This window comes from Triticum dicoccoides, chromosome 2B, assembly GCF_002162155.2.
Source record: "Triticum dicoccoides isolate Atlit2015 ecotype Zavitan chromosome 2B, WEW_v2.0, whole genome shotgun sequence".
Lineage (NCBI taxonomy): Eukaryota > Viridiplantae > Streptophyta > Magnoliopsida > Poales > Poaceae > Triticum > Triticum dicoccoides.
Window position 1 is genome coordinate 69,331,888 of NC_041383.1, and position 15,530 is coordinate 69,347,417.

General features: G+C 46.8%; 1 protein-coding gene across 1 annotated transcript in view; it reads left to right on the top strand.

Moving 5' to 3' along the window:
• Positions 1 to 13,883, top strand: part of LOC119360490 (cyclin-A3-1-like) — a 54,080-nt gene extending 40,197 nt beyond the window's left edge. Inside the window, exons 2-3 of the mRNA XM_037626109.1 lie at positions 13,454 to 13,588; positions 13,647 to 13,883. Of these exons, the coding sequence (XP_037482006.1) occupies positions 13,454 to 13,588; positions 13,647 to 13,883 (372 nt within the window). The remainder of the gene's footprint in view (positions 1 to 13,453; positions 13,589 to 13,646) is intronic.
• Positions 13,884 to 15,530: the final 1,647 nt, after the last annotated feature.

Consider the following 15,530-nt stretch of genomic DNA (forward strand, 5'->3'; position numbering starts at 1 on the left):
CTCTCCTACTCCAACAAGGAAGGGGGGAGTCCTACTCCCGGTGGGAGGAGGACTCCTCCTGGTGCGCCTCTCCTGGCCGGCCGACCCCCTCCCCCTGGCTCCTTTATATACGGGGGCAGGGGGCACCTCTAGACACAACAATTTATCTCTTGATCTCTTAGCCGTGTGCGGTGCCCTCTCCACCATAGTCCTCCTCGATAATATTGTAGCGGTGCTTAGGCGAAGCCCTGCGATGGTAGAACATCAAGATCGTCACCACGCCGTCGTGCTGACAGAACTCTCCCTCGACACTTGGCTAGATCGGAGTTCTAGGGACGTCATCGAGCTGAACGTGTGCTAGAACTCGGAGGTGCCACAGTTTCGGTGCTTGATCGGTCGGGCCGTGAAGACGTACGACTACATCAACCGCGTTGTTCTAACGCTTCCACTTTCGGTCTACGAGGGTATGTGGACACACTCTCCCGTCTCGTTGCTATGCATCACCATGATCTTGCGTGTGCGTAGGAAATGTTTTGAAATTACTACGTTCCCCAACAGCCCGTCGCAGCCACGTAAAACTTGCAACAACAAAGTAGAGGACGTCTAACTTGTTTTTGCAGGGCATGTTGTGATGTGATATGGTCAAGACATGATGCGATATACGTTATTGTATGAGATGATCATGTTTTGTAAATTATCGGCAACCGACAGGAGCCTTATGGCTGTCTCTTTATTGTATGAAATGCAAATGCCATGTAATTGCTTTACTTTATCGCTATGCGCTAGCAATAGTTGTAGAAGCAATAGTTGGAGAGACGACCACGACGCAACGATGGAGATCAAGGTGTAGAGCCGGTGATGATAGAGATCATGACAATGCTTTGGAGATGGAGATCAAAAGCACAAGATGATGATGGCCATATCATGTCACATATTTTGATTACATATGATGCTTATCCTTTATGCATCTTATTTTGCTTATAACGGCGGTGGCATTATAAGATGACCCGTTCACTAAATTTCAAGATAAAAATGTTCTCCCCGAGTATGCACCATTGCCAAAGTTCGTCGTTTCTAAGCACCACGTGATGATCAAGTGTGATAGAATCTACGTTCACATACAGCAAGTGTAAGACAGTTTTGCACATGAAGAATACTTGGGTTAAACTTGACGAGCCTAGCATGTACAGACATGGTCTCAAAACACTGGAGACCGAAAGGTCAAACGTGAGTCATATAGTAGATATGATCAACATAGAGATGTTCACCATTGATGACTACCCCATCTCATGTGATGACCGGACATGGGTTAGTTGCTTTGGATCATGTATCACTTAGATGACTTGAGGGATGTTAATTTAAGTGGGAGTTCATTAGTAATTTGATTAATTGAACTTAATTTATCATGAACTTAGTCTTAATAGTTTTGCATATTTATGTTGTAGATCAATAGCTCGCGATATAGCTCCCCTATATTTTTTGATATGTTCCTAGAGAAAACTAAGTTGAAAGATGATGGTAGCAATGATGTGGACTGGGTGTGTGATTTGAGTATTATCCTCATTACTGCACAGAAGAATTATGTCCTTGATGGACCGCTAGGTGACAGACCTGTTGCAGGAGCTGATGCAAACAATATGAATGTTTGACAAGCTCGATATGATGGCTACTTGATAGTTTAGGGCGCCATGCTTTACGACTTAGAATCAGGGCTTCAAAGACGTTTTGAACGCCATGGAACATATGAGATGTTCCAAGAGCTGAAATTGGTATTTCAGACTTATGCCCGTGTTGAGAGGTATGACAACTCTCACAAGTACTTTGCCTACAAGATGGAGGAGAATAGCTCAGCCAGTGAGCATGTACTCAGAATGTCTGGGTACTACAATCACTTGAATCAAGTGGGAGTTAATCTTCCAGACAAGATAGTGATTGACAGAGTTCTCTAGTCACTATCACCAAGCTACTAGAACTTCTTGATGAACTATAATATGCAAGGGATGACAAAAACAATTCCGAAGCTCTTCGCGATGCTGAAATTGGCGAAGGTAGAAATCAAGAAAGAACATCAAGTGTTGATGGTTAACAAAACCACTAGTTTCAAAAAAAAGGGTGAGGGAAAGAAAGGGAACTTCAAGAATAATGGCAAGCAAGTTGTTGCTCCCATGAAAAAGCCCAAAGCTGGACCCAAGCCTGAAACTGAGTGCTTCTACAGCAAAGGAAATGGTCACTGAAAGTGGAACTACCCCCAAATACTTGGCGGATAAGAAGGATGACAAAGTGAACAAAAGTATATTTGATATAGATGTTATTGATGTGTACCTTACTAGTGTTCGCAGTAGCACCTGGGTATTCGATACCGGTTCAGTTGCTAAGATTAGTGTCGGTGTCAAAATCGGCGGATCTCGGGTAGGGGGTCCCAAACTGTGCGTCTAGGCGGATGGTAACATGAGACAAGGGACACGGTGTTTTTACCTAGGTTTGGGCCCTCTCGATGGAGGTAAAACCCTACTCCTGCTTGATTAATATTGATGATATGGGTAGTACAGGAGTAGATCTACCATGAGATCAGAGAGGCTAAACCCTAGAAGCTAGCCTATGGTATGATTGTTCTTCCTCCTAAGGACTAAAACCCTCCGGTTTATATAGACACCGGAGAGGGCTAGGGTTACACAGAGTCGGTTACAATGGGAGGAGATCTACATATCATATCGCCAAGCTTGCCTTTCACGCCAAGGAAAGTTCCATCCGGACACGGGACGATGTCTTCAATCTTGTATCTTCATAGTCCAGGAGTCCGGCCAAAGGTCATAGTCCGGTCATCCGGACACCCCCTAATCCGGGACTCCCTCAGTAGCCCCCGAACCAGGCTTCAATGACGATGAGTCCGGCGTGCAGATTTGTCTTCGGCATTGCAAGGAGGGTTCTTCTCCAAATCCCATATACCTGTCGAATAGTGTCCGGCTTCTGGTGAATGTTGCGCTCCTTGGCTTCTGTGCCCAATAATGGCCATCTTCCACGTGTCAAAAGAATGCGAAAAGACAGGGTGTTTTTTTCATTTACCCCCCTAGCTGCGCAAATGGGCCGCCTATAAAAGAGGCGGGGATTTAGATCCAAATCACACCATCTTCCCTTCGCGAGCATTCATCGGAGCGCATTCGACAGAGATCCATTCCATCATGGCCGGTCAACGCAGCTCGTCCTCTCGCCCCCCAGCCCTCAGCCTGGAGATTGGGAGAGGTGTTCCGTCCCGCACAACGAACTAGTAGCGCTCCAAGCCAAGGGGCTCCTCCCCCCCAGCTTACATGGTCCCAGTTCGAGCCGGGCTTGCCACCTATAATGGCGGAGAGCAAGCGGAGAGCGTCCCCAATCCCTCCAAAGGAGAGCGGGTATGCCTTGTCCCTTATTCAATAAGAGGGCTCGGATTTCCAATTCATCCGTTTCTCCGGGGCTCCTGGAGTTCTATGGCCTCCAGTTACACAACCTTACGCCTGCCTCCATATTGCATATTGCGGGCTTCGTAGCCCTTTGCGAGCTGTTTTTGGGCATCGAGGCCCATTTCGCGCTGTGGAAGAAGTTGTTCTGCCTTGTTCCCCGTTCTCAGGAGGGGTCGATATATCAAGTGGGCGGAGCCGAACTATGGCGCATCATCGGGACCGGATATCTATCCGGAACCCCAAAGAAGGCGTCCGAAGACTGGCCTTCAGAATGGTTTTATATAGAAGACGTCCCCCTGCCGGACCCTGTTCGGATCGGCCTCCCTGAGTTCGATAATGCTCCTCTTAAGAAGCGCCTAAGCTGGCGTCCACGGAGCCCTCAGAAGGAAAATGACAAGGACGTCCTTTACCTGATGAACCGGATAAGGTTGTTGGCTCATTCCAGATTGACCATGATCGAGGTCATGGCCACATGCATTATGCGGGGGGTGCAGCCGCTTCCACTACTAGGAAAACGGCTATAGATGAATTGGACACTAATGGCGCACCACATGTGTGGTGCACCATTAGTATATAGCAATGGCGCACCACATTCAGGTGCGCCATTAGTAATATATTACTAATGGCACACTTGGTGTGTGGTGCGCCATTAGAAGTTTTGAAAAAAATAATAATTTTTTTGTTACTAATGGCGCACCACACCCACCGTGCGCCATTAGTAGTTTTGAAAAAAAAGTAAAAAAAAAATAAAATTCTTTTGTTAGTAATGGCGCACTAGTGGACAGTGCGCCATTACTAGTTTAACTAGTAATGGCGTACTCTCCACTGGTGCGCCATTACTAAGTTTTTTCAAAAAAAAAATTCAATTTTTTTTCAAAACTAGTAATGGCGCACCGTGGGTGTGGTGCACCATTACTAGTTTAACTAGTAATGGCGCACCACCCCATGGTGCGCCATTACTAACTTGGCCCAACACCGAATGCACCCCCCCTGTGGACCGCCTTTTGAGTTTTAAAAAAAATAAAAGAAAATGATGGAAATGTCAAAAAAAAAGAAAATAAGTTTCCCATGTGATATGTGGTCTAGTTGTTGGGAAAATTTACAAATATGAATTTCGACTTTATTTGCAAAATCTCTTTGGAAATTTGTAAAATCGGCATAACTTTTGCATACGAACTCGGATTAAAAAGTTTTTTATATGACAAATCATCTACTCGAAAAGTTACATCCAAATTTAACCAGGGGGAACCCCGTTAAACATTTCAAAATCCCCAAAAAGCTAATAGAAAAAAGTTACGGGGCTTTCAAGATCTATAGGCAAAAAAATTCAAACTTACTAGTGGCGCACCATGGATGTGGTGCGCCACTAGTAAAAGAAAAAAAATTGGCTTTGAATTTTTTTCAAAAAATGATACGTAATATGAACGGGATGTTTGAAATATTTTTCAAAATTTCATCATAGTCATGAACATGAACAAAGTCCTAGACATCAACAAGGTATAATAGGATTGATATGCTAGATATATCAACAAGTGCTTGTGAAGTGAGCTGTTGTTGGGGTTGGATAGAACTCTGAAGCTAAGCGTGCTTGGGCTGGAGTAGTGTGAGGATGGGTGACCTTTTGGGAAGTTTGACCATGGAGTGCGATTTGACCTGAGATTAAGCATATTAACTCGAGATTAAGCCATAGTGACCTGAGATTAAGAAAAAAATGAAAAAAAATTTGAATTTTTTTTCTGAAATTTCTTTTTGAATTTTTTTTGTTACTAATGGCACACTTCTATGTGGTGCGCCATTAGTATACCAGATACTAATGGCGCACCGTGGGCTATTATAATGGTGCACTACAAGTGCGCCATTAGAAAAAAAATCAGGTGCGCCACTAGCAGCCCTTTTTGTAGTAGTGTTCAGTATAGAGGCCACCCCATGTGGGATTTCAACGGGGAGGACGACGCCACTCGGTGCGGCCGTAAGGGGCCGGAATCAGCTGCCGCTCTAATAAAGATCTTGTCCGCTTTGTACAAGGGAGAAGAGGAGGAATTTCTCCACGTCAACCCACGGGGTGGATTTTCTATGTACAATCCTCCAAGCTAGGTAAGCGAACACTTTCACTTGCCCATCCGTTTTATATCCCCATAGTTAAGTACTTAGTCTAGCAATTTCAACGCAGGAGCTACGCCAGACTGTAAAGGAGATAAACAACCCTCCTCCACAACCCGAGGAACCGGAACGGTCCCTCGACCCGGACTCCCAAGAGGACTCGGACTTATGTGTGGAGCTGATCGATGGGGTGTTTCACCAATTGAGCAAGGACGACACCTTAGTGGCCATTATGGCCGATTATCTCGGACTACTTCAAGCCTCACAAGTAACTGAGACCGAAGTCCCAGCACTCTCAAAATGATCCATCCGTGCTTATTTTTAATCACCGCATACCAATGGCGTTTTTGCAGGGGAAGTCCTTGAGGCGGAGGGCCGAGCCTGCGACGGCTAGCCAACAAGGGGCCTCAAGGCCCAGCAGGCTGAAAAGAAGTGCGGTCCGGATTGAGACGCCGGCGCAGCGGTATGGCGTGCCATTTTATTCCCAGGGCTTATTCCCTCAAGGCGTACTAACGCTCGTGCTCCCTTCAGGAAGAAGAGCACTCGCCGGACTATATCCGGAGAGGTTGCCAATCGTGCCTCCACCGGCCAGGCTCCAAGGCTAGGTCCGAAAACGGAGGGGGACACAAAGCGCGCACTGGACGCTCCTCCGACAGAGGATGCAGACGGGCTGTCTGCCACCAATTCTGAGGTGGAGAGTGCCATGAACCACAGGCGTCGCCGGACAATTCTTCATGACACTTGTTTCTCCCAAGAGGCATTGGATGCCTTTAATACGGGAGATGCATACATCCGCGCCGCTCAAAATGGTCTAGCCAGAGCCACAAAGCAGTATGTAAAAGACATACGGGTGAGAAAATTTGACGGTTATATATGTCAGTAGCCCTCGAGACTTGAAACAGTTAGAACAACTGATTTAAGGATCATTTGTTATGTAGGATCTTACAGAAAAGAATACCTAACTGTCCCATGAGCTGGAAGAGTGCAAGGCCCAACTTGAGGCCACACTTGCCGCGACAGGGGAGGCCCAGGAGACCCCCTTTGGTAATATATGCTTCAAAAGATAAGTATGTTGAAGAGTGCGGCGTGCTTGCAAATCTGTCAATAACGTTGCAGATGGCGCCGAAGTGGATCCGGACAAGCAACAACTCTTGCGCCGGTTAAAGGCTGGTGAGAGCATGCTTACGAGGGTGAGGCAAGAGAAGAATAAGCTCCAAGATGCCAACACCCAGCTGGGCGAGGAACTAAAAGATGTTCGTGCTCAGCTGTCAGACTCTGTGAAGGAGAACCGGCGACTTCGACGCGACATTTTTAGTAAGTGCTTGAACAAACTACGAAAAAAAGTTCGGCGAGGAAGACGATTGACAGAGTTATGTCTGTAGGTATGCTGACAGGTCGACCCGCGGAGGAAATGCCCGGTTCTACAGGTGACCTTCTTCCCGAGCTCTCACAACTGCACGAATGAGTTCGGCAGGTGATGCAAGGCGTCGCCCAGGCCTTATGGCCGTCCGTCTCCTTGCCCAAAGGCCTTGGAGAGCTTGCAGAGAAGCTGAAGGGAGCGCGGCGGCGCTTCCGATTATGGAAGATATCGGCCTGCCGTCAAGGTGCCAGGGAGGCTTGGGCCATGGTGAAGACGCGGTACATGAAGGCTGACCCAAACCACATGGTCGAGGTCGGACCTGTAGGGCCCGATGGGAAGGAGGTCCCTGTCAGTTTAGTGTACAACCAGGTAGAGTTGGCCGCCAAATATTCCCAACAAGACTGTAAGCTAGACAGCCTGTTGGATGGTATTGAAGAGGAATATACCTAGTCAAATTGACTATGTAATTTAAAATGACATGTAAAATGCCTTCTAGCCAGATTGTAGATCGTTTGTCATGCCGGACCTTTTCGCTTCAACCTCGGGACCCGATAGTCCGGAGTGTGTCCGAATACCCTCTCGGTTATGTAAGAACCGGGGCATGCGTGGAGACCAGGCGTAGGGGTCATTAGTGCTTTATCAGACAAGTGCCCAACTAGTTATGTTATATTACATGGTTAGTAAGAAACATCTTCCAGGGAGAATAGTTCCGTTAGGGGTTCCTTTCCCTGGGAGGCATGCTCTAAAGTGCATGTCCGGACTGCGAAAAAAGCAGAAAAGCATCTGGGGGCAGATAAATAAACGAGTAAGAAATCATCTTTTAGTTCACCGACCAAATATTCCCTTAAGAACGCTAGCTTTCGACTTCACTCAGTCTGAGGTACACATCCGGCTGACCCGACAGTAACAATCGCAGAGGTGCTCCCTTTACCTCCTAGCCGAACAATCGGGAACGTAGGGGTAAGCACAGGAGCCAGGCAACCCAGCTTGGCCAAAACTTAAGTCATATCGATGCATATAATGGTGAATAAAAGGTACATGCGGAAGTGTGACACATGTGTTGGGCACGAGGCCCGTATAAACAAGCTTCTGTTAAAGAAGCCCCCAGGTATAATGAGCACGAATAGCGCGTCAATTGTGTGCGAACGAGGCACAGACGAGCCCTTAAAAGGCTGTAAGAGAAAAGGAGGGAGAAGGGGAGAAACATAAGACAGCTAATGTGTAAAAAATGGATAGAGGAAGGAGACGAACACAGAGTCTGGCGCTAGGCGTAGAATCTTCGTAGACGGGCTGCATTCCATGGGTTCGGCTCGAGTCGGTTATCCAATGCATTTGCAGACGGTACGCTCCGCCAGTCAGAACTTGGTCGATTATAAAGGGACCTTCCCATTTGGGCTTGAGTTTGTCCTTTTTCTTGTCTGGCAGGCGTAGAACTAATTCGCCAACATTGTAAGTTTTGGCATGTACTTCTCTACTTTGATATCTTCGAGCCTGCTGTTGATAGAATGCGGAACAGGCTTTTGCCACATCGCGCTCCTCCTCCAAGGCATCCAAGCTGTCCTGCCGATCGAGTTCGGCTTCTCTTTCTTCGTACAAGTGCACGCGAGGTGAGTCATGAATTATGTCGCAGGGCAGAACTGCCTCTGCACCGTATACCATAAAGAATGGTGTGAATCCGGTAGTGCGATTCGGCATGGTCCGCAACCCCCAGAGTACGGAGTCGAGCTCCTCTACCCAGTGCGTGTTAGATTCCTTGAGGGACCGCACTAGTCTGGGTTTGATGCCGCTCATGATTAGACCATTTGCTCGCTCGACTTGACCGTTAGTTTGTGGGTGATAGACTGAAGCGTAGTCGAGCTTGATGCCCATGTTTTTGCACCAGAGTTTTACCTCGTCGGCCGTAAAGTTCGTGCCGTTATCAGTGATAATGCTGTGGGGGATGCCGTAACAGTGTACGACCCCTGATATGAAGTCTATCACCGGTCCGGATTCGGCCGTCTTAACAGGCTTGGCCTCTATCCATTTGGTGAATTTGTCAACCATGACCAGTAGGTATTTTTGCTTGTGGGTTCCTCCTTTAAGGGGTCCAACAATGTCAAGCCCCTAGACCGTGAAGGGACAGGTGATGGGTATAGTTTGGAGGGCGGTGGGTGGCATATGGCTTTGGTTAGCGAATAATTGGCAACCAACGCATCGTTGGACTAAGTCCTGAGCATCTGCCCGGGCCGTCGGCCAATAAAATCCAGTACGGAAGGCCTTCCTTACAAGGGCCCGGGCTGCGGCGTGGTGCCCACCGAGTCCGGCATGAATTTCGGCCAGAAGGTTCCGCCCTTCCTCTTCGGAGATACACCTTTGAAGGACTCCGGTGGTGCTTTTCTTATAAAGCTCTCCTTCATGGACTTTATAGGCTTTAGATCGCCGCACTATGTAGCGTGCCTCGTTTTGGTCCTCGGGAAGTTCCTGCCTAGTTAAGTAGGCTAGGAATGGTTCTATCCACGGGGCAATGACTGCCATTATTACGTGTGCTGAGGATGTTACTTCGTTGGCAGAGCCTCCCGTTGTGTCACAATGTTCGGTGTCAGGTGGTGTGGCTGGGTCCGGGTTGTTATTTCTAGATTCCCCTTCCCATTGTATGGATGGCTTGAATAGCCTCTCCAAGAAAATGTTGGGGGGGGGGGGACTGCATCGTGCTTTGCGCCGGTGCGTGCCAAGACGTCTGCTGCCTAATTGTTTTCCCGGGCTGTATGGTGAAACTCGAGCCCCTCGAACCGAGCTGACATTTTTAGGACAGCGTTGCGATAAGCTACCATTTTCGGATCCTTGGCATCAAAATCTCCATTTATTTGGGATACCGCAAGGTTCGAATCCCCACGCACCTCTAGGCGTTGAATGCCCATGGAGACTGCCATCCAGAGACCATGTAGAAGGGCCTCGTATTCGGCTGCATTGTTAGAGTCCGTATACATTATCTGGAGTAAACTGTATCTCTTGTTGGGGACGTCAGAACGACACCAGCCCCCAGACCCGCTAACATTTTGGAGCCGTCGAAGTGCATGATCCAGTTGGAATATGTGCCGTACTCTTTAGGGAGTTCGACTTCAGTCCATTCGGCGACAAAGTTGGCCAAAACTTGCGACTTGATAGCTCGCCGTGGCTTATAGGTTATGTCGAACGGGAGGAGCTCAATGGCCCATTTGGCAATCTGGCCCGTCGCGTCGTGGTTGTTTATAATATCATTAAGAGGTACTTTGGAGGCTACTGTTATTGAACACTCTTGAAAGTAGTGTTGTAGCTTCCGAGACGCCATGAATACCGCGTACGCTATCTTTTGATAATGCGGGTACCGTGACTTGCATGGAGTGAGGACAGTGGACACGTAGTAAGCTGGTTTTTGAAGGGGGAATTTGTGTCCGTCCGTTTCTCGTTCGACGACGAGCACTGCGCTTACAACTTGATGAGTTGCCGCAATGTATAATAGCATTGGTTCGCCGATGTTAGGCGCGGCCAGGGCCGGGTTTGTTGCCAATATGGCTTTTATTTCTTCGAGTCTGGCCGTGGCGGCGTCCGTCCACTCGAAGTGTTCGGTGCACTGGAGGAGGCGATAAAGGGGTAATGCCTTTTCTCCCAAGCAGGAGATGAAGCGGCTTAGAGCCGCCACGCATCCAGTCAATTTTTGTATTTGCTTGAGGTCCTTTGGAATATCCAATTGTGACAGAGCTCGGATCTTGGCTGGGTTTGCTTCAATTCCTCTACCGGATAAAATGAACACTACAAGAAATATGTCAACTTATGACCTTCTGTCAGTGACCCTGGAAGAATTGGTCATAGATTCATGACCATTTGAGACCAATTGGTCAAAAGCCGTTCGAGGGGCTCCAAACCCTAAACCATTGCGACCATTTTGGTCAGAAAGGTCATAATTTCCTTACATGAAATGGTCATAAAGCTAACAGTGCTAGTCCGCTGCCTTATTTCTAGTTGTTAACGACCAATATAGATGGTCATAGCCTTGTAAATTGTGGTGGGTTGCTATGACTAGGCGCCACCTCATCAGTTTTGCCTATGTGTCATGTCCATGTGGCAGTTTTTGCCCTAGGTTGTGAAGCAACCTATATTTCCGTCATTCCCAAAATTCCCAAAAAAATCTCATAAATTCTTTGGGTCATATCTACGTCAAATATGTAAAAACCTTCCTTGCCTAGTTCAAAAATAATTCAAAAATATTCATTTTCCTATTCTGTTCAGAGTAACAGTTTGTGAAGGAAGTACCACTTTGGCATGTCCAAATAGTATCCATTTTCTACAATGCTTTCCTATGCCCAAATAACCATCCTCCACCAAATGCCAGATCAATCCATTCATTATTTTGAGCCGAGCTTCAACATTCGTATTTATGTCCAGTGTGGTGGTTTGCAAAGCAAGTACCACCTAGGCTCCTCCTTTTGACCTGAAAATTTGTGAAAACGGTCTTCTTAGTAACTGATCATCCTCAGCCAAAACTCAAGCCCATTAGCCATGTACATTTCCCGTACCGCTAATCAAACACTTGGCTGCTAATTCATGTTTGAGCATCGATTGGTCTCCTCGTGAGAATCTTATGTTGTAATTTTCTTCCTAGCACCAACCTGGGGAGTGCCCAACCCACCAGACATGCCTAGGCCGCCCAGAACACATGGCAACGCCACGGTCACGCGGTGACCACACAGCGGGCATGCGAGTTTACGCGCTCTAGAGTTGGGGCCCTCGGCCACCGCCCAAACCTCGACGTATCGCCACCAAACCATGTATTTATGATTAAATAGATACTTATGTACCTAGAAATGATTTTTGAAAAAAAATAAATAGCAAACTATGAGGCAGCTGCAGTTCAAATTTGACCCGCTTCCAGCTGAATCGGCGGAAATTTGCCTTTTTCACGAGAGGTGGATCAAATTTTTTTACACCCAACCATTTTGTCAATTGTGAATTAAATATGGCCTAGTATTTTATAAAAATGATTTGGTCCAATTTTGCAACAATTATTTGGTAGTTCCTTCACAAAAAAACCTCCTTTCGGGCACTCGGAAAATGGAAAATGGTTTTTTCGTCCAACGAAAATGAAAACTTCCTTAGGCAACATTGTTTGCCATTCTAATATGCACCCTTGTGCACAATATGAGATCATTTTAACAAACTATGCCATGAATGTGGCCATAAGATTGATCATTTGGCTTGAAAGCCATTGATCTCCACACATGATAGCTCGTTTCTGAGAACACTTTTTTAAAATAATTACCGTATTACAAGTTTATTATTTTTCCTGGAAACTTGGTCACATATAATGACATAATGCCAAGGTTTCCCAATTTTTTTGAATTTTTTGAATTTTTTATGCCCGTTTCAAAATGCGGTCAAAATGGCGGGCTTGACCGTTCCTAGCTAGTGGTTGAATCTTGGAAAACTTTTGATGTTTCTCTAATTAAATAGATACTTATGCACCTAGAAATGATTTTTGGAAAAAATAAATAGCAAACTATGAGGCAGCTGCAGTTCAAATTTGACCCGCTTCCAGCTGAATCGGTGGGAATTTGTCTTTTTCACGAGAGGTGGATCAAAACTTTTGACACCCAACCATTTTGTCAATTGTGCATTAAATATGTCCTAGTATTTTGTAAAAATGATTTGGTACAATTTTGCAACAAATATATGGTAGGTCCTTCACAAAAAAACCTCATTTCGTGCACTCAAAAAATGATTAAAAATAGCTAGAAATATGAAAAATGCATACAAATTGGTCCTAATCCATAAAATGTGGTCTTACTCTAGTGAAAGCTTGTGTGGTGCCCTTTTGCATAATATTTTTGATAGCTACTTCATAAAATCCCTCTATTTTTAGTATTTGAAAACTATTTTACATCACTGATTTTCTGAACTAATCGTAACTCTGTCCACGGATCGATGACATGGCGTCCATGCATCCATCCATCCATCTCTCCATCCCACATCCATCCATCCATCTATCTACAGAAAAGAAGAAAAAAAGAAAGAAAAGGAGATACCCCCACCCGCAGCCCAAACCCTAGCTCAGATCCCCTCCCCCGTCGCCCCCTTCCTCCCTCGTCCCCATCTCCTCCTCCCTTCCAGATCGCCGCCGCCACCTCCTCCTTTCCAGATTGCCGCCTCCACCTCCCTCTGTCTGAGCTCCCCGACGGCCATGGCCTCCCCCACGCCCTCCTCCTCTCTCCCATCCCCTTCCCTCACCGCGAGCCCTTCTTCCCCTACCCAGATCCACTAACCTCTCCTCCCTTCCTTCCGCCCGCCCGCCGCCTCCCTCTCTCTCCCCGATCCAAATCGACGCCGCCACCCCGCTCTAACCCTACCATCCCCTCGCCGGCGGTGGCGCCCTCCCTCCCTCGCCATCTCCTCCTCCCCTCCTCACGGCCGCCTCCACCACGCCACAAACCCCGACGACGGCCTCGTGTAGATCCCATCCTGCTCCCGTCCGGATCACGGCGCGGATCCCATCCTCTAATCCCGTAGAAGCTAGTGTAGCCACCCCACCTGCTCTCCTCTACTCCGGGATCCATCCATCCACTAGGTTTCTGCGGCCAGATCCGCCACCCTATCCCTCCCTGCGTCCAAGCCGGTGACGGACGCGGTCGACGAGACCGGCGACCCGCAGCTCTGCGCTCCGTACATGTCCGACATCTACTCCTACCTCCGATCCATGGAGGTACGCGCCGTTCTTCCTCGGTCACATCGGTTTAATCAATTTCCTCGTTCGTTGCAAGGTTCAGGCGAGACGGCGGCCGGCGGCGGATTACATCGAGAGGGTGCAGGTGGACGTCACCCCCAATATGCGCGGCATCCTCGTCGACTGGCTCGTCAAGGTCGCCGAGGAGTACAAGCTCGTCTCCGACACGCTCTACCTCACTGTCTCCTACATCGACCGCTTCCTCTCGTCCAACTCCCTCAATCGTCAGAAGCTGCAGCTCCTCGGCGTCTCTGCCATGCTCATTGCCTCATAAGCCCCCGTTTTATCCTCATTTCTGTGCCGAGTGTTTAGTTAAATCAAGATATGAGCCTGACTTCAGATCCATTGTGTGGATCCAGTAAGTACGAGGAGATCAGCCCCCCAAATGTGGAGGACTTCTGCTACATCACCGACAACACCTACATGAAGCAGGAGGTGTGTGTTCTTCTCTTGCTTGCTTGGTTCATTTGTGAGATCTTGCAATTGGACGACCCTAGCTAGAATGCTGATCTGGGTTCTTGTGGGCATGTGCAGCTATTAAGATGGAGAGGGATGTACTAAACAATCTCAAGTTTGAGATGGGCAATCCTACCGCTAAGACCTTCCTAAGGTATATCACAAACCAAATTATTCTGAATTGCCGTTGCCAACCCTGTTTGTTGCTACGAATGTGTTCCTGACTCTTGTGTTCTGTTTGCTTCCTTCCCTATTTGCAGGATGTTCATCAAATCTGGCCAAGAAGAGAAGGTAATGGTCCACTACTCTCATACTACCTTTGAGCCACACTGCTGTTAAATTGGTTGATGTTCATCATGTGCATCGTTGTCTCCTCTGCTCCGGGTTCTATTCACTAAATAACTTCCCATGTTAGTAAAATTACAGCATAAATAACTTCCCATGTAGTTCTTCTATTTTTAGTTTGGGTTCAAGTGATTGGTAGGCCTAGTTGCTGACGGTTTATGGGACTGACTACAACACGAAGGATGGAACAGGGGTATGTGCAGCAGTTTTCATAACCGACCACACATTATCAGGGGCAGAATGCACTTAATTTTAATCAGTTCCACTGACACCTAGCAATCCCTTAGCAATCCCTTCTTCTTTTCAAGTTTGGAATGCATTTTTTACTTGAATTCGGTAGACCAGATGTGCACACTTTGGCTGGCGTATGTACTGCTATCTATCTCATTTGGCTATCAAAATGTGCATGTCTTCATAGAAAAGAGATAACTATGTACTATGTCTTGCTGCAAACTGAGGTTGATATCTCCCATTCGCAAACAAAAGAGAGGTTGATGTTTCAATATGTGTTCACTATTGTTTGGTACTACATCTTAAGACTGTTCGCTTATTGCCTTCCTCTAAGCTTAATTTAATTGGAGCTGCGCCAATTTAGAAAGGCTTCCGCATCTCTGTCTACCACATCTGTGAAAGTGTGAATCATGTCTCTATGCAATACCTGATATGATAACATGACCTGAACTAGAACTATTGGCTCCTTTACTTGCTCTGGTTTGGTTAAGACTGATGATACCATGGATGCACATTACTATTAAGTTTAAAAGTTCTGTTGAAACAAGGTGGAAGCATGTTCTTTCTAGCAAATGTTCTAGGCGCTGCCACACTTATATTTTAATTTTCTGTTATTTTCATTGTTGCTGCTCTGTATAACAAATGTACTGCTATCTATCTCATGGTGATCACTAAACTAAGGAGGCTTAACCTGATAATAACTTATTTTATGTTAATAGCCTACAATGTTGTCTTGGATCTTATTGTCCAAAATAATACCTCTACTTTTTGTGTCCTTCAGGAATGCGTATCCTTCAGGACAACTCAAGCCCCTCCTCCTCTCCTGTACATGAATGTGAGATGCTGCGCATGCAAGATCTGAGCCAAATGGCATATTGTAATCTTTTTA